The sequence below is a fragment of the Pristiophorus japonicus genome, chromosome 5 (genome assembly GCF_044704955.1).
Source record: "Pristiophorus japonicus isolate sPriJap1 chromosome 5, sPriJap1.hap1, whole genome shotgun sequence".
NCBI classification, from domain to species: domain Eukaryota; kingdom Metazoa; phylum Chordata; class Chondrichthyes; family Pristiophoridae; genus Pristiophorus; species Pristiophorus japonicus.
This window is the reverse complement of record NC_091981.1, coordinates 48864090-48884165: the sequence shown is the minus strand read 5'-3', so window position 1 is coordinate 48884165 and position 20076 is coordinate 48864090. Positions and strand designations below refer to the sequence as shown.

Genomic DNA, 20076 nt, shown 5'->3' with positions numbered 1-20076 from the left:
TTTTGATCGAGTAAATAAGGAGAAACTGTTTCCACTGGTTGGGAGCGTCGGTAAACAGAGGACACAGGTTTATGGTAATTGTCAAACGAACCAGAGGGGACATGAGGAGAAATCTTTTTCATGCAGCGAGATTTTATGGTCTGGAATGCACTGTCTGAAAGGGTGGTGGAAGTAGATTCAGTAATCTTCACATGGGAATTAGGTAAATTCAGTAAAATTACATCGAATGTACAGCACAGAAACAAGTCATTCGGCCCAAATGGGCCATGCTGGTGTTTATGCTCCACACTAGCCTACTTTCACCCCTCTTCATCTCACCTTCAATTCCTTTCTCCCTCGTGTGTTTGTCTCGCTTCCCCTTAAATTAACATAGAAACATAGGAACATAGAAAATAGTTGCAGGAGTAGGCCATTCAGCCCTTCTAGCGTGCACCGCCATTCAATGAGTTCGTGGCTGAACATGCAACTTCAGTACCCCATTCCTGCTTTCTCGCCATACCCCTTGATTCCCCTAGTAGTAAGGACTTCATCTAACTCCTTTTTGAATATATTTAGTGAATTGGGCTCAACAACTTTCTGTGGTAGAGAATTCCACAGGTTCACCACTCTCTGGGTGAAGAAGTTTCTCCTCATCTCGGTCCTAAATGGCTTACCCCTTATCCTTAGACTGTGACCCCTGGTTCTGGACTTCCCCAACGTTGGGAACATTCTTCCTGCATCTAACCTGTCTGAACCCATCAGAATTTTAAACGTTTCTATGAGGTCCCCTCTCATTCTTCTGAACTCCAGTGAATACAAGCCCAGTTGATCCAGTCTTTCTTGATAGGTCAGTCCCGCCATCCCGGGAATCAGTCTGGTGAACTTTCGCTGCACTCCCTCAATAGCAAGAATGTCCTTCCTCGGGTTAGGAGACCAAAACTGTACACAATACTCCAGGTGTGGCCTCACCAAGGCCCTGTACAACTGTAGTAACACCTCCCTGCCCCTGGACTCAAATCCCCCTAATCTATGCTTTTCATTTCAACTACTCCTTGTGGTAGCAAGTTCCACATTCTAACCACTCTCTGGGTAAGGAGGTTTCTTGTAAATTAATTATTGGATTCATTAGTGACTATCTCATATTTATCCCCCTAGTTTTGGTCTCCCCCACAAGTTGCAGTCTCCCCCACAAGTTACGTCTTTCCTATCAAACCCTTTCATAATCTTAAAGTCTAATAGTTCACCTATTAGTCTTTGCTTTTCCAGAAAGAAGAGCCCCAGCCTGTTCAATCTTTCCTGAGGAATATCACCTCAAAGTTCTGGTATCATCCTTGTAAATCTTGTTTGCACCTTCTTCAGTGCCTCAATATCCTTTTTAGAATATGGAAACCAGAACCAGAGAGATCAAGTCGTACAATTAATGACAGTTAGAAAAGGCAGTTCAGCATTCTTATGTGCAGAATTCAGCAGCAATGAGACACGAATAGATTTCTAACACTTATTAGAATCAAGTATTTTACTGCACAGAAAGAGATTAGTCGGTTCGTCATACCTGTGCTGACTCCCTGAAAGAGCTAACCACTCAGTCTCATTCTCCTGCCCATTCCTTTAATTTTTCCCCAAAATATTTTGACGGCTGTTATGTATGGATTCTTCTTGCACTACTATTCTTTTACTTTTTAAGTGTTTATAAAGTCTGGGATGAGACTGCTGCCAACAAACCGGAATTAATTGCACATGCACAGTTCCAGTGTTTTTTTGTTTGTTCCCACAGATTAGTGAGAAAGGTGTGGGGTTGGATATTTCAGGTATTGTGATGGCTGTTGTAAAGTCCTTACTCTACAGTATGAAACCACACGAGGCACATTCTGGGGACAAGGTCACTCTGAGACCTTAACTCTTTATTCACAGGACTCCAAAGACGATGACCCTGCGCGGGACCTCCCTTTTTATACCTGTGTGATCAGGTAAGGAGTGTCTCCCACAAGTTCACCCCTTGTGGTCAAGGTGAGCATTTAGGTTGAGTGTATACAGTAATACAGTGGTGTTACATTGTGGTTGCACACATGACATCACCTCCCCCCCCAAAGTCTTATTGCGATCATAGGTTTAGTCTTTCAGGTAGTCTACGCTCCCTCGTGGAGCGCCGCTGTTGGGGCTCTGGTTGTTGGATACTGACGTGAGTGTCTGTCACCTGTGGTGATTCCGCCTGTCCAGGCTGACCGCAGGGACTGTACATTCTTCTGATTGCTCTTGTTCCTCGTTCACTGGCGGTGTTGTGAGCTCCATCTCATGGTCTTCTTCAGGTTCCTCCATGTCGATGCTGAACCTTTTTTTAAAAAACTTGGTCCAGATGCTTACAGCATATCTGGCCATTGTTGAGTTTTACCACGATGACCCTATTCCCCTCTTTGTCAGTTACAGTGCCCTCAAGCTATTTGGGCCCCATGGCGTGATTGAGGACGAATACAGGATCATTTATTTCTATACATCTCCCCCTCGAATCACGGTCATGGTACTTGTTTTGTGACTTGCGCTTGCCCTCAACTATGTCGGTCAAGACTGGGTGAATGAGGGACAACCGAGTTTTGAGTGTCCGTTTCATTAGTAGCTCTGCGGGCAGGACCCCCGTGAGCGAATGCGGTCGGGATCTATAGGCCAGCAGGAGACGCGATAGGCGGCATTGTAGGGAGGGTCCTTGAATCCTGAGCATACCTTGCTTAATGATTTGGACCACACGTTCCGCCTGGCCATTGGAGGTCGGCTTGAACGGCGCAGTCCTGACATGGTTGATGCCATTGCCCAACATAAACTCTCGGAATTGATAGCCTATGAAACATGGGCCATTATCACTAACCAGGATGTCCGGCAAGCCATGGGTTGCAAAGATCGCAGGTAGGCTTTCCACGGTGGTGGATAACGTGCATGAATTCAGAATGATGCACTCGATCCATTTCGAGTACGCATCTACCACAATAAGGAACATCTTACCCGTGAACGGGCCCACATAGTCAACATGAATGCGTGACCATGGCTGGTGGGCCAGGGCCATGGGCTGAGCAGGGCCTCCCTGGGGTCATTTCCCAGCTGGGCACACATCGTGCACCTGCGAACACAGTGTTCCAGGTCTGAATCAATTCCAGGCCACCAAACGTGTGACCAGGCAATGGCCTTCATCAGCACAATGCCTGGGTGCTCGCTGTGGAGTTCCCTGATGAATGCCTCCCTGCCCTTCTGGGGCATAACTACCCAGCTGCCCCATAGTAGGCAGTCGGCTTGGATGGAGAGCTCATCCATCCGTCTGTAGAACAGTCTGACATTCTCAAGGCATGCTCCGTGTGCGGGCGCCCAATCCCCAGTCAGGTCACATTTCTTAATCAGGGATAGGAGGGGATCTCTGTTTGTCCAGATTTTGATCTGGCGGGCTGTGATGGGGGAGCCTGCGCTGTCAAAGGCATCAACAGCCATGACCATCTCGGCGCTTTGCTCCGCTGCCTCCTCAGTGGTGGCCAGTGGAAGCCTGCTGAGCGTGTCAGTGCAATTTTCAGTGCCGGGCCGATGCTGGATGGAGTAGTTATAAGCAGCCAGTGTGAGAGCCATTGCTGTATGCGAGCTGATGCGTTGGCATCGATAGCCTTGCTGTCTGACAACAGGGATGTTAATGGCTTGTGGTCCGTCTCTAATTCAAACTTCCACCAAAGAGGTACTGATGCATTTTTTTTACACCATGGACACATGCAAGTGCTTCCTTCTCGACCATCCCATATCCCCGTTCTGCTTGAGAGCGAGACCTGGAGGCATAAGCCACAGGTTGTAGTTGACCCTCAGCATTGCTCTGCTGCAACACACACCCAACCCCATAGGACGATGCATCACATGTCAGAACCAATTTTTTACAGGGGCCGTACAGGGTCAACAACTTGTTTGAACAAAGTAGGTTTCATGCCCGATCAAAAGCCCATTCCTGACAGTCCCCCCCAAAACCAATCACAACCCTTTCACAGGAGTACGTGTAGCGGCTACAACAATGTGCTCAAGTTCGGCAGAAAGTTCCCGAAATAGTTCAACAGTCCCAGGAATGAACGCAACTCCGATGTGTTGCAGGGCCTGGGTGCTCGTCGAATCGCCTCTGTTTTGGATTCAGTGGGCCGAATCCCATCTGCAGCAACCCTCCTGCCTAGAAACTCAACCTCAGGAGCTATGAACACACATTTAAACTTCTTGAGTCGCAGGCCTACCCAGTCCAGTCGGTGTAGCCCCTCCTCCAGGTTGTGGAGGTGTTCCTCGGTGTCTCGACCCGTGATGAGGATGTCGTCCTGGAATACGATCGTTCCAGGAATGGATTTAAGCAGGCTTTTGGTGGTCAGTAGTTTAGATTCATCGGCCAGTTCCTGGGTCATATAGGCTGAAGAGGGGTCCAACTTGGTGAACAGCTTGCCGCCTGCCAGAGTGGCGAAGAAGTCCTCCGCTCTCGGGAGTGGGTATTGGTCTTGTCAGAACACTCGATTGATGGTGGCCTTGTAGTCACCACAGATCCTGACAGAGCCATCTGCTTTTAGGATGGGAACGATGGGACTCGACCAGTCGCTGAATTCAATAGGCGAGATGATGCCCTCTCTCAACAGCCGGTCCAATTCGCTCTCGATCTTTTCCCGCATCACATACGGCACCGCTCTGGCTTTGTGGTGCACTAGCCTGGCGTCCGTGGTGATGTGTATCACTATTTTAGTTCCTTTGAAAGTCCCAACGCCAGGTTGGAATAGTGAATCGAATTGTTGTAGGACTTGTGAGCACAAACTTCGCTCCACAGATGACATTGCGTGAACATCCCCCTATTTCCAGTCCATCTCGGCTAACCAGCTCCTCCCCAACAGTGCGGGACCATTGCCCGGGACAATCCAAAGCGGCAGCCGATTCACTAACCCATTGTGTGTGACAGCCAACATTGCACTGCCTAGCACCAGAATGATTTATTTAGTGTAAGTCAGTAATTGTGTCTCATTATGTGCTAATTTGGGTCTACTGGCTTTAAGTGGCCATAGCTTCTCAAATTGCTGAACGCCCATGAGTGACTGGCTGGCCCCAGTGTCCAGCTCCATGCGTACTGGGATACCGTTTAGTAAAACCCTCATCATCATTGGTGGCGTTTTGGTGTATGAACTGTGAATATTCGCCACATGGACTCGGCATCCATCGATTTGCCCCAAAAGTCATCCTGCCTCAAAGAATTCGAGCTAAGTGGCCACTGAGATTGCAGTTCCTGCAGACAAACTGTTGAAATCTGCAAGATCTAGCTGAGTGTTTTCCCCCACACCTCCAGCATGAGTTAAAGTTTCCATTGCTGGGAACAAAGGGACTATGGCCAGGAATTCCGCGCTGACTGTCCCTTTGACTGCTCTTAAGTACCCTATTAGTGGGTGTCAATGGCCCCATCCCGGGCCGCATTGTCCACTGTGATGGCGTCAATGTCCGTTCAGCCTGCCATTGTCTCTGTTGAAGTCCTACTCTGGGGTCTATTGCTGCATGGGGAGTGTCGGACTGCCCCTGCCTGCCTGTGGGGCTCTGCGTCGCATTGATGATGTTAACTCCCTGATCCATCGCCGTGTTAGAGGCAGAATTGCGTGCATATATTATTTTGGCTCTTCCTCCCCCGCCATGAAAGTTTCAGCTATCAACGTCGCCGCTTCCAAGGCCAAATCCTTGGTCTCAATTAATTTGCGGAAAATTCCCGCATGACCGATGCCCGCGATAAAGAAGACCCTTAGCATCTCCCCCCTGCAAGTGTCTGTGAACTTACAAAGGCTGGCCAAACGCCGGAGGTCCGCTACGAAGTCCGGTATGCTCTGTCCTTCACAGCGTCGGTGGGTGTAGAATCTGTGTCGGGCTATATGTATGCTACTCGCCGGTTTGAGGTGCTCCCCGATCAATTTGCTAAGTTCTTCAAAGGCTTTGTCCGCCGGCTTTTTGGGTACTAGTAAGTCCTTCATGAGCGCTTAAGTCTTTGGTCCGCAGCTGGTCAAAAGATGAGCCCTTTGCTTGTCGGCCGCTGCATCCCCCAGCCATTCTTTCATAACGAAGCTTTGCTGAAGCCTCTCGACAAAATCATTCCAGTCTTCCCCAACACAGTACCGTTCCTCCGTGTTACCGGTGGCCATTCTCGTGGGTTGTGAATTCCCGTTTCTCGTCGCCAATGTAAAGTCCTTACTCTACAGTATGAAACCACACGAGGCACATTCTGGGGACACTCTGAGACCTTAACTCTTTATTCACAGGACTCCAAAGACGATGACCCTGCGTGGGACCTCCCTTTTTATACCTGTGTGATCAGGTAAGGAGTATCTCCCACAAGTTCACCCCCTTGTGGTCAAGGTGTGCATCTAGGTTGAGTGTATACAGTAATACAGTGGTGTGACATTGTGGTTACATATATGACACATGTAATGTGACTTCAAGGTGCTATTAGGATGTTGTCACCTAGAGCGTTTTATTGTACTCTCGCTGAGTGTGCTTATCGCTGTTAGGTTCTCCGTCTGTTGTGGTGAACTTTACTTTTTCAAATTTGGGATCTGACATTTATGCGCAGAATGCATCTGCACAGCTTCCGGTTCGGTGGCAGCAGTTATCCTTAAAATCTTTTAGTATTTTTCCTTATGTCAGTCTTTCTTTACAATCCCACTTAGTCTTTTTAATTTTTTTTTTAAATTCCCCTCTCAATTTTCTATATTCAGCTTGATTTTCTATTGCGATGTTAGCCCCGGATTTTCGTATGCCTCTTTTGCAAGCCTTATATATCCACGTAATTCCAGGTTTTACTGTCTCACCTTTACTGCTTGTGGGGATATTTTTAGATTGTACCTTATATAAGAACATAAGAAACAGGAGCAGAAGTAGGCCATTTGACCCCCTCGAGCCTGCTCCGCCGTTTAATAAGATCATGGCTGATCTGATCATGGCCTCCTCTCCACTTTCCTGCCCACTCCCCATAACTCTTTATTCCCTTATCGCTCAAAGATTTGTCTATCTCCGCCTTAAATATATTCAATGACCTAGCCGCCACAGCTCTCTGGGGGCAGAGAATTCAACAGATTTACAACCCTCAGAAGAAATTACTCCTCATCTTAGTTTTAAATGGGCGACCCCTTATTCTGAGACTGTGCCCCCTAGTTTTAGTTTCACCTATATGGAAATATCCTTTCTGCATCCACCTTAATCATCCAGTGCTTGAAGGCTTCCCATTGTTTGTGCGGTTATACTTGCTGATGTTTATTTCCACTTTGTCTGGGGAACTTAAGTTCAGATAATTAAATAACTCTGTAATAAAAAACTAGTACAGGTGCAGCATCCAGAATCCGGAACCCTGGGGACTGAGGCCGTTCCGGATTCCATGTTTTTGCAGACTTTGGAACGTCTTTCTGATGTCACGAATCCGGAAACACCCGAGCCCAGGTTCGGAACATCAGCAATGGGAGGGCGAGGGGGGGGGGGGGGCTGCTCACCGAGGAGCTATTCAGGTGGGCTGTGTCGATGAGGTCGTCGGGCGGGGCCCAGCCACTGAGGAAATGTTCGGGCGGGGCCTCACCGCGGAGGTGGTGTTCGGGCGGGCCGGCGAGGAGGCCCCAAGGTAAGGGCAGCGGCGGTGAGGTCAGAGGTCAGGCAGCGGTGGGACCTCAAGGTCGGCAGGTCCGGATTCCAGAACATTTTACAGATTCCGGACGACCCTGCCACCAATCGGTCTGGAGTCCAGATTCCAGAACATTCCGCCTTCCGGAACTCCGGATTTTGGAGGCTGCACCTGTATCAGTAATAGTGACCACGAAATTATCGGATTGTCGTAAAAACCCATCTGGTTCACTAATGTCCTTTAGGGAAGGAAATCTATTGTCCTTACCTGGTCTGGCCTATATGTGACTCCAGACTCACAGCAATGTGGTTGACTCTTAACTTCCCTCTAAAATGGCCTAACAAGCCACTCAGTTGTAACAAACCGCTACGAATAACAAGAAGAATAAAACCGGATGGACTGCCCGGCATTGACCTCGGCGCTGGCTTCAGACACAAGGGCACACCCAACCCAGCTGACCCTGCAAAGTCCACCTCACGATCATCTGGGGACTTGTGCCAAAATTGGGAGAGCTGTCCCACAGACTAGTCAAGCCACAGCATGACACAGACAAACTCAGAAAATCATGTCTTTCAGCCAATGTTCCAAACTCCTCCATCACCATCCCTGGGTATGTCCCACCGGCAGGTCAGACCCACCAAAGGTGGCGGCACAGTAGTATACAGTTGGGAAGGAGTGGCCCTAGGAGTCGACAACATTGACTCTGGACCCCATGATGTCTAAAGCCTGCAGGCCAAGCATGGGTAAGGAAACCTCCTGCCGATTACCACCTACCACCCTCCCTCAGCTGATCAATCAGTACTCCTCCATGTTGAACAACAGTTGGAAGAAGCATTGAGAGTAGCAAGGGAACAGAATGGACTCTGGGTGGGGATTTCAATGTCCATCACCAAGAGTGGCTCGGTAGCAACAATACTGACCGAGCACTGAAGAACATAGCTGCAAGACTGGGCTTGCGACAGGTGGTGAGAGAACCAACACAAGGGAAAAACCTACTTGACTCGACGTTGCCAAATTACCTGTCGCAGATGAATCTGTCCATGACAGCATTGGTGGCAGTGACCACCACACAGTCACTGTAGTGACGAAATCTCTCCATCATGTTGTGTGGCACTTCCACCATGCTAAATAGGATAGATTCAGAACAGATCTAGCAGCTCAAAACTGGGCATCCATGAGGCACTGTGGGCAATCAGCAGCAGCAGAATTGTATTCCACCACAATCTGTACCCTCATGGCCCAGCATATCCTTCATTCTAACATTACCATCATGCAAGGGTACCAACCCTGGTTCAATGAAGAATGCAGAAGAGCATGCAGGGAGCAGCACCAGGCATACCTAAAAATTAAGTGCCAACCTGGGGAAGCTGCAACACAGGACTACATGCATGCTAAACAGCAGGAACAGTATGGTTATAGACAGAGCTAAGCGATCCTACAATCAATGGATAAGATCAAAGCTCTGCAGTCTTGCCACATCCAGTCGTGAATGATATTAGACCATTAATCAACTAATGGGAGGAGGAGGGTCCATGAATATCCCCATCCTCAATGATGACAGAGCCCAGCATGTGAGTGCAAAAAACAAAGCTGAAGCGTTTGCAACCATCTTCAGCCAGAAGTGCAGAGTGCAGATGATCCATATAGGCCTCCTCCTGACATCCCCACCATCACAGAAGCCAGTTTTCAGCCAATTCGATTCACTCCACAAGATATCAAGAAACAGCTGAGTGAACTAGATACAGCAAAGGCTATGGGCCCCGACAACAGAGGTGAGGGGAGAATGACTGCCCTTGCCAGCAAAGCAGCATTTGACCAAGTGTGGCATCAACGAGCCCTAGTAAAACTGAAGTCAATGGGAATCAGAGGCAAAACTCTTCACTGGCTGGAGTCATACCTAGCACAAAGGAAGATGGTTGTGATTGTTGGAGGTCATTCATTACAGCCCCAAGACATCGCTGCAGAAGTTCCCCAGGGCAGTGTCCTAGGCCCAACCATCTTCAGCTGCTTTATCAATGACCTTCCTGCCATCATAAGGTCAGAAGTGGGGATATTCACTTATGACTGTACAGTGTTCAGTGCAATTGCAACTCCTCAGATAATGAAGCAGTCCATGCACACATGCAGCAAGACCTGGATGACATTCAGGCTTGGGTGAGTGGCAAGTAATATTCACGTTACACAAGTGCCAGGCAATGACTATCTCCAACAAGCAAGAGTCTAACCATCGCCCCCTGACATTCAACGGCATTACCATCCCGAAGCCCCCACCATCAACATACTGGGGGTCACCATTGACCAGAAACTTAAGTGGAAAAGCCACATAAATACTGTGGCAACATGAGCAGGTCAGAGGCTGGGTATTCTGCAGTGAGTTGTCTTCACCTCCTGACTCCCCAAAGCCTTTCCACCATCTACAAGGCATAAGTCAGGATTGTGATGGAATACTCTCCACTTGCAGCTCCAACAACACTCAAGAAGCTTGACACCATCCAGGACAAAGCAGCCCGTGTGATTGGTACCCCATCCAACACCTTAACCATTCACTCCCTCCACCACTGGTGCACCATGGCTGCAGTGTGTACCATCTACAAGATGCACTGCGGCAATCCACAAAGTCTCTGTCATGTATTTCACCATCTTGCAATGACAATAGTTATGCAACTGTAACTCATGCACACTGTACCTGTACCCTAGAAATGCACACCCTGACCACCCTGGGGCGAACTTGTGGGAGACACTCCTCACCTGGGTTTCCAGGTATAAAAGGGGAGGTCCCACCCAGGGTCAGCACTCCTTGGTCCTGGGAATGAAGTGAAGGTCACAGAGTGACCATGTCTGATATATGCATGCCTCGTGTAAGTTTGTAACAAGGTGCAGAGACACTACATTTGGCGACGAGCAACGGGAATCACCGAACCAAGAGGATGGCCACCGGTGGCACAGAGGAACGCTACTATGTGGGTGAGGACTGGGACGACTTGTGGAAAGACTCCAGCAGAGCTTTGTCACAAAGGACTGGCTGGAAGAGACAGCGGCTGACAAGCAGAGGGCGCATCTACTGACCAGCTGTGGTCCACAGACATATGTGCTGATGAAAGACCTGCTCGCACCCCAAAAGCCAGCGGACAAGACCTTTGAAGAGCTCAGCCAGCTGATCAGTGAGCATCTCAAGCCGGCAAGTAGCGTATACATGGCCCAGCACAGGTTCTACTCTCACCGGCGTCGGGAGGGTCAAAACGTCTCGGACTTCATGGCGGAACTGCGGCGTTTGGCCAGTCTCTAAGTTCTCTGATACCTGCCAGGGGGAGATGTTAAGGGGCTTTTCCATCGAGGGCATTAATCATGCCTGCATTTTCAGGAAGCTCAAAGACTAAGGACTTGACTTTGGAAGGGGCGGCGTTGATAGCTCAGACCTTTATAGCAGTGGAAGAGGAGACCAAGCTAATCTACGCACACAGCCCTGGTTTTAACGTTGCGATGAACCAGGGAGTTAATGTTGTAAAAGTGATACAGAACCCCGCAGGCAGGCAAGGGCAATTCAACACCGCCCAGGCAGCAACAAACTCCAGGGTGGGCCCGCAACAGGGACAATGGAAAGGGGATCGGCAATTCATGCCATCACGAGGAACAATGCATCCAGTGATGGAACCATTAACGCCCCTCCATCAGAAGGCTTAGAAACAGCCAAACGGGCCATCAGAGAGGAATGCCTGGGAATAGTCCTTTTGTTAACAGCAATCTCAGCTCATGCTGGAGGTGTGGGGGTAGACACACTGCCAAAAGCTGCAGGTTCCAGCTTTCTATCTGTAGGTTTGTAATGTCAGTGGACACTTGGCCAGGATGTGTAAAAAGGCAGCAGCGAGGCTAGTCTGCGAGACAGAGGAACCAGACGAGGGGTCTGCAATGCAGGATGAGGCCTGGGAAAAAACCATGGATGCTGAAGTTCAGAGAGTTCATGTGGCTGACGTCCACACTAAAACGTCACCCATGATGATGAAAGTCTTACTGAATGGCATCCCGGTGCGCATGGAACTGGATACGGGAGCTAGCCAGTCACTCATGAGCGCCCAACAATTTGAGAGACTATGGCCACACAGAGCTAGCAGGCCCAAACTGGAACGTATTGAGACGCAGCTACGTACGTACACCAAAGAGATCATCTCAGTGCTGGGCAGCGCAAACTTGGTGGTAACGCATAATGGATTACAGAACCGGCTGCCACTCTGGATTGTTCCGGGAAATGGCCCCACGCTTTTGGGGAGGAGTTGGCTCGCTGAGATGAATTGGAAATGGGGGTATGTGCACGCCGTTTCATCCGTGGAGCAAAGTTCATGCTCGCAGGTATTGCAAAAATTCGAGTCACTCTTTCAACCCAGTGTCAGAACGTTCAAGGGCACTAAAGTAGTGATACACATCACTCCGGACACCAGACCAGTGCACCACAAAGCCAGAGCGGTGCCGCTCGTGATGCGTGAGAAAAGTGAAAGTGAACTGGACAGGCTGCTCAGAGAGGGCATAATTTCGGCCGTTGAATTCAGCGACTGGGCAAGTCCCATCGTTCCCGTCCTCAAAGCAGATGGCTCGGTTAGGATTTGTGGCGACTACAAAGTCACCATCAACTGAGTGTCACTGCAAGACCAATACCCGCTTCTGAGAGCGGAGGACCTCTTTGCCACGCTGGCAGGTGGCAAGCTGTTCACAAAGCTGGACCTCACTTTGGCCTACATGACTCAGGAACTGGCGAAAGATTCCAAGCTTCTGACCACCATCATGACGCACAAAGGATTATTTGTCTACAACAGGTGCCTGTTTGGCATTCGTTCGGCAGCGGCTATCTTTCAGCGAAACATGGAAAGCTTGCTCAAGTCCATCCCTGGAACGGTCGCATTCCAAGACAACATCCTTATAACGGGTCGAGACACTGAGGAACACCTCCGCAACCTGCCGGAGGTGCTACGCCGATTGGATCGGGTAGGCTTGCGGCTGAAAAAAGCCAAGTGTGTGTTTTTGGCCCCAGAGGTCGAGTTCCTGGGCAGGAGGGTTGCCTCAGATGGGATCCGGCCCACTGAATCAAAAACTGAGGCGATTCGCTGGGCGCCCAGACCCGGCAACACGTCGGAGTTGCAATCATTCCTGGGACTTTTGAACTATTTTGGGAACTTGCTGCCAAACTTAAGTACATTGTTAGAGCCATTACACATGCTCCTCCGTAAAGGTTGTGAATGGTTTTGGGGAGATTGTCAAGAACGGGCTTTCAATAAAGCGAGGAACCTGCTATGTTCCAACAAACTGTTGACTTTGTATGACCTCTGCAAAAAACTGGTTTTAACATGCGATGCGTCACCCTACGGGGTTGGGTGTGTATTGCAGCAGGGTAACGATGACGGCCGACTCCAACCGGTGGCTTACGCCTCCAGGTCGCTCTCCCAGGCAGAGCGTGGATACGGCATGGTCGAGAAGGAGGCACTCGCGTGTGTGTACGGTGTGAAAAAGATGCACCAGTACCTTTTTGGTAGACAGTTCGAGCTAGAGATGGACCACAAGCCGTTAACATCCCTGTCAACGCTAACGCGTCAGCTCGCATACAGCGATGGGCCCTCATTCTGGCTGCGTATGACTACACCATACGGCACCGGCCAGGGACCAAAAATTGCGCTGACGCGCTCAGCAGACTCCCACTGGCCACCACCGAGGGGGCGTCGGAGCAGAGCGCCGAGATGGTCATGGCCGTTGAGGCTTTGGACACTGCGGGTTGCCCCATCACAGCCCGACAGATCAAAATCTGGATCAACAGGGACCCCCTCCTATCCATGATAAAGAAATGTGTCCTGACTGGGAATTGGGCGCCCGCACACAGGGCGCCCCGAGGAAGTCAGGCCATTTCAGAGACGGATGGATGAACTCTCCATCCACGCCAACTGCCTGTTATGGGGCAGCCGGGTAGTCATGCCCCAGAAAGGAAGGGAAGCGTTCATCAGGGAACTCCACAGCAAGCACCCTGGCATCGTGTTAATGAAGACCATTGCCCGGTCACACGTATGGTGGCCGGGGATTGACTCAGACCTGGAACACTGGGTTCGCAGGTGCATGAAGTGTGCCCAGCTGGGCAATGCCCCCAGGGATGCCCCACTCAGCCCGTGGCCCTGACCCACCAGGCCATGGTCACGTATTCACGTAGACTATGCGGGCCCGTTCATGGGGAAAATGTTCCTGATCGTTGTCGATGCATACTCGAAATGGATCGAGTGCATCATATTAAACTCGTGCACGACATCCATCACAGTGGAGAGTCTGCGTACGGTTTTCGCGACCCACGGCTTGCCGGACATCCTGGTCAGGGACAATGGCCTGTGTTTTACCAGCTATGAATTCCAGGAGTTTATGTCGGGCAATGGGATCAAGCACGTCCGGACAGCGCCGTTCAAGCCGGCTTCCAATGGCCAGGCGGAACAGGCAGTCCAAGTCATAAAACAGGGCATGCTACGCATCCAAGGACCCTCCCATCAGTACCGCCTATCGCGCCTCTTGCTGGCCTACAGGTCCCGGCCGCATTCGCTCACGGGAGTCCCGCCAGCGGAACTCCTCATGATACGCACGCTCAAGGCGCAGCTGTCCCTGATTCACCCAGACCTGGCAGACATTGTTGAGGGCAAGCGCCAGTCCCAATTCGAGCTCCATGTTCGAGGCTCAAGGGGGAGGTGTATAGAAATAGATGACCCGGTATTTGTTCTTAACCATGCTTTGGGACCCAAATGGCTTGAGGGCACCGTAATTGGCAAAGAAGGAAACAGGGTCATGGTGGTCAGGCTAAACAATGGGCAGATATGCCGCAAACACTTGGACCAAGTAAAGACAAGGTTCAGCATAGACACGGAGGAACCGGAAGAAGAGCATGATGAGATAGCACCCACACCACTGCCAGCGTACGAGCAACAAAGACAGCCCTCAGCATGCACAGTCCCTGCGGCCAGCCCGGACAGGCTGGAATCACCTCAAGTGACAGAGACGTGTGCTGAGGCTCAGCCACCAGAGCCACAACTGCAGCGCTCCACGAGAGAGCGGCGACCACCTGACAGACTTAACCTCTGAAACCAAAAGACTTAAGGGGGGGAGGTGATGTCATGTATTTCACCATCTTGCAATGACAATAGTTATGCAACTGTAACTCATGCACACTGTACCTGTATCCTAGAAATGCACATCCTGACCACAGGGGATGAACTTGCAGGAGACACTCCTCACCTGGGTTTCCAGGTATAAAAGGGGAAGTCCCATCCAGGGTCGGCACTCCTTGGTCCTGGGAATAAAGTGAAGGTCACAGAGTGACCATGTCTGACATATACATGCCTCGTGTGAGTTTGTAACAAGGTGCAGAGACACTACAGCTTCTTCAGCAGCATGTCTCAAACCCGTGACCTCTACCACCAGAAGGACAAGGGCAGCAGGTGCATGGGAACACCATCATCACCTGCAAGTTCCCCTCCAAATTACACACCAGCCTGACTTAGAAGTATATTGCCATTTCTTCATCGTCGCTGGGTCAAAATCCTGGAACACCCATCTAACAGCACTGTGGGAGTAACTTCACCACTGCATTTGTTTTTCTTATTTGTCCATATATCTCTTCCTTTCCACTGTTCAGCACTACAAGATATTCTTAATAGAATAAAAGTGTCCTTCTTATTAATTAACTCTAATCCAAATACCTTCACTTTTTGCACCATTTTCTATATTCTAATGCCGCAATGCAATTTTGATCAACACTGCCACCCTCATGCCTTTTTTCCTATTCTATCCCTGCTACATATTCTGTAACCAGGATTATTCGGTTCTCAGTCATGCTTTAGCCTAAGCCGCATGTCTTAATGAAATTTAAACTCATTATTCTTTGCCGCACTTAGCAGTGTGCTGCTCACTTGGGTATGGTGCATCTGGATGACAGAATAAGATGCAAAATTCCTTAATGCGGAAGTTCCTTTCTTTAAAATAAAAATCTTTTGAGCGGTTGCAGGTCAGCGAGCACAGGGATGAAGGGTGAATGAGACTTGGTGCGAGTTAGGATACAGGCAGCCGACTTCTGGATGGCCTCATATTTACACAGGGTAGAATGTGGGAGGCCAGACAGGAGTGTGTAGGAATAGTCAAGTCTAGAGGTAACAAAGGCATGGATGAGGGTTTCAGCAGCAATTAAGCTGAGGCATGGGCGGAGACGGGCAATGTTACAGCGATGGAAATCGGCAAGTCTTATTTATGCTGCGGATATGTGGTCGGAAGGGTCAAATATGACAGCAAGGTTGCAAACAGTCTGGTTCAACCTCAGACAGATGCTAGAGAGAGGGCTGGAGTCGGTGGCTAGGGAACGGAGTTTGTGACGAGGCCCGAAGAAAAGGGCTTCGGTCTCCCCAATGTTTAATTTTCAAAAGGCATTCGATAAGGTGCCACACAAAAGGTTACTGCAGAAGATAAAGGTACGCGGAGTCAAAGGAAATGTATTAGCATGGATAGAGAATTGGCTGGCTAACAGAAAGCAGATAAATGGGTCCTTTTCGGGTTGGAAATCGGTGGTTAGTGGTGTGCCACAGGGATCGGTGCTGGGACCACAACTGTTTACAATATATATAGATGACCTGGAAGAGGGGACAGAGTGTAGTGTAACGAAATTTGCAGATGACACAAAGATTAGTGGGAAAGCAGGTTGTGTAGAGGACACAGAGAGGCTGCAAATAGATTTAGATAGGTTAAGCGAATGGGCTAAGGTTTGGCAGATGGAATACAATGTCGGAAAGTGTGAGGTCATCCACCTTGGGAAAAAAAACTGTAAAAGGGAATATTATTTGAATGGGGAGAAATTACAACATGCTGCGGTGCAGAGGGACCTGGGGGTCCTTGCGCATGAATCCCAAAAAGTTAGTTTGCAGGTGCAGCAGGTAATCAGGAAGGCGAATGGAGTGTTGGCCTTCATTGCGAGAGGGATGGAGTACAAAAGCAGGGAGGTCCTCCTGAAACTGTATAGGGTGTGGGTGAGGCCGCACCTGGAGTACTGCGTGCAGTTTTGGTCACCTTACTTAAGGAAGGATATACTAGCTTTGAAGAGGGTACAGAGACGATTCACTAGGCTGATTCTGGAGATGAGGGGGTTACCTTATGATGATAGCTTGAGTAGACTGGGTCTTTACTCGTTGGAGTTCAGAAGGATGAGGGGTGATCTTATAGAAACATTTAAAATAATGAAAGAGATAGACAAGATAGAGGCAGAGAGGTTGTTTCCACTGGTCGGGAGACTAGAACTAGGGGGCACAGCCTCAAAATACGGGGGAGCCAATTTAAAACCGAGTTGAGAAGGAATTTCTTCTCCCAGAGGGTTGTGAATCTGTGGAATTCTCTGCCCAAGGAAGCAGTTGAGTCTAGCTCATTGAATGTATTCAAGTCACAGATAGATAGATTTTTAACCAATAAGGGAATTAAGGTTTTATGGGGAGCGAGCGGGAAAGTGGAGCTGAGTCCACGGCCAGATCAGCCATGATCTTGTTGAATGGCGGAGCAGGCTCGAGGGGCTAGATGCCCTATTCCTGTTCCTAATTCTTATGTTCTTATGTTCTTTATGTTCTTATGTTAATTGGAAAAAAATTCTGCTCATCCAGTACTGGATGTCGGACAAGCAGCATGTTAATTTAGAGACTGTGGAGGGTTCGAGAGAAGTGGTGGTGAGGTAGAGCTGAGTGTCCTCAGCATACATGTGGAAACTGATGTCGTGTTTTCGGATGATGTCACCAAGGGGCAGCATATGGATGAGAAACAGGAGGGGACCAAGGATTGCTCCTTGGGGGACTCTGGAGGTAACAATCCGAGAGTGGGAAGAGAAGCCATTGCCGGTGATTTTCTGGCTACGATTAGATAAATAAGAATGGAAGCAGGCGAGTGCAGTCCCACCCAGCGGGACGATGGTGGAGAGGCGTGGAGATGGATGCAGTGGTCAACCGTGTCAAAGGCTGCAGACAGGTCGAGAAGGACGAGGAGGGAAAACTAAGCTCATTCCCATGGAGGGAAAGATAAGTCACTACTGAGCCACTCTCATTTACCTCCCCGTATCTGGCTCAAGAACAGCATTGATGGAGTCCGAGGCAGAGGTAACCCACCTGACCTCTCAGCCATAGATTCAATTAAGGAGACAGCGAGAATAAGTTTGAAAAAAAGATTACAGCCTTGCAGTTATTCACAGATATTCATTAATACAAAAGCAATATTACATGACCATTTATCATATTTCAATAAAACAATGACAAAAAATTAAGTTTATAACTCCATTAGCACAGCAACTTACATTTTCTTTACTCTTCTGAGATCCAGGGATTGGAGGAAGTGATGCAGCCTTCGATCTGAGATAGAAAACCAAAGATAAATTCTTCGATCATTGCATCATTTTAATATAGAAATTATAGCACAGGAGGCCATTCAGCCTATCATGTCCGTGTTACCTCTACATGAAGGTGTCAACTATTGTCATGCCATTTCCCTGGTGTAATGTATGCACCTACGAGTATGCTCACAGGTTTGTAGAGCTGGTGAGTTGTGAGTGGCTTAGCCAGTCATGTGATGTTCACAAGACTCCATAAAATCCCAGCCAGTTGGGTTCAGGGGATCTATGATGAGGCATGTGGTTGTGAGCCTGATGGATGAACTGGTAATGTGTAGTGTGATTGTTAAACCTTTGCTAATAAACCAACTAGTTCTTCATAGCAATGTATTGCTATTAATTCTTAAGCAAAGAACCCATGAAGCAAATACATTACACCTGGCATTTCCTTGTATTGTTAACATTCTTCCTTTTCAAATACTTATCCAATTCCTTCTTAAGTATTATTACAATCTCTGTGTCAATAATCACTTGTGGTAAAGCATTCCATGTCCTAATAAGCTTCACAATTACAAAAAAAAAATCTAACTACCCTCTAGTGACAATCCTGAGTTGAAACTCATATGGAGTATGACCAGTCTAAAGAATACAGAATTAGTGGAGAAAATGCAAAAAAGATTTGCAAGGATGATACCAGAACTAAGAGGGTACAAATATCAGGAAAGACAGTACAGATCGTGGTTCTTTTCTCTACAAAAGAGAAGACTAAGAGGTGACCAGATAGTGATCTTTAAAGGGGTTCAATAGGCTAGACCTAGAGGATGTTTCCACTTGTGAGAGTGTCCAAAATTAGGTACCATAAATATACACTAATAAATCCAATAAGGAATTCAAGAGAAACTTCTTTGCTCAGTGGTGAGAATGTGGAACTTGAAACCACATAGAGTGGTTAAGGCGAATAGCATAGATGCATTGAAGGGGAAGATAGATAAGTATATGAGGGAGAAAGGAATAGAAGGTTATGCTGATACGGTTGATGAAGTAAGTTGGGAGGAGGCTCGTGTGGTGCATAAACACATATATAGACCGGTTGGGCCGAATGGCCTGTTTCTGTCCTGTAAAATTCTATGTAAACTTCCTTATAGAATCATAGAATAATATAGCACAGAAGGAGGCCATTTGGCCCATCAAATCTGTGCTGGCCCTTTCCCTTGTTGCTCATTTGGACAAGTGGGAACAATTTTCCCCACTCGTTCTTGTATTTCCTGGTACTTTTTTTTTGTAGTTTTATATTTTAGCTGCATTTCATAATGAATCACTGCCAAATTTCTGATTTTCTTGCACAAGTGAATATTTTGAGATTCCACTGGGTCACTTCGTAATAAAACTTGGATAAGACATTTGTGAACCAAAAATAGATTATAGTGAAAGCATTTTTCTTTAATCGTCACAATTTTCTTTCTTCACCTCCTCTCCTAAAGACATCAACTCCTTTATGAGTTTCAGTTCCACCCGAGAGAGACTGTTGCCTGTGGAGCTGTATCTCAGTTAGCAGTCAATGCCTTTAGTCATCCTTTAATATATCACCCACGTGGGAGATTATATATAGACCTACCTCCACAGGACATGTTGAAGGATTACAAACATATACAGACATGCTGATCCTGTGGGTCTTGAAGTGAATATGTATCATGCAACTAGGTTGTTACAATAATATAATATGTGAAACCATTTGAAGTGCACAAGGCTTTCAAATGCGAATTGCAGTTTGATGGATTATGGTTATGCATGGTAAGAAATGAAAGACTTACAGCATTGTGCGAGGGCTTGTGATGGGAGAGTAGTACACATGCGGCAAGTTGGCAGGCAGAACCTACTTGGGCCAAGTAGCTGGTAAATATTCTTGGCAGGTTCTGTAAACTGTGGCAACTTACACATCGGATACCAGGTCCTACCTATGGGTATTGTACAGAGCACTAACCCTGGTCACCACCTCCTGTCAGGCATGCTGCGTCCTCTGGAGATAATGCCCTGAAGAGCCAAGTAGGACAACCCTCCTCAATCATACCTCGTGCAGTAGCACCTCCACGTCACTAGCCATTAAACAGGAGGCTACAGG

At 48.3% G+C, this 20076-nt stretch overlaps 1 protein-coding gene across 1 annotated transcript in view; it reads right to left on the bottom strand.

Moving 5' to 3' along the window:
- Positions 1-20076, bottom strand: part of LOC139264338 (doublecortin domain-containing protein 2-like) — a 331073-nt gene that overhangs the window by 205037 nt on the left and 105960 nt on the right. The window contains exon 6 of the mRNA XM_070880624.1: positions 17925-17979. Within this exon, the coding sequence (XP_070736725.1) occupies positions 17925-17979 (55 nt within the window). The remainder of the gene's footprint in view (positions 1-17924; positions 17980-20076) is intronic.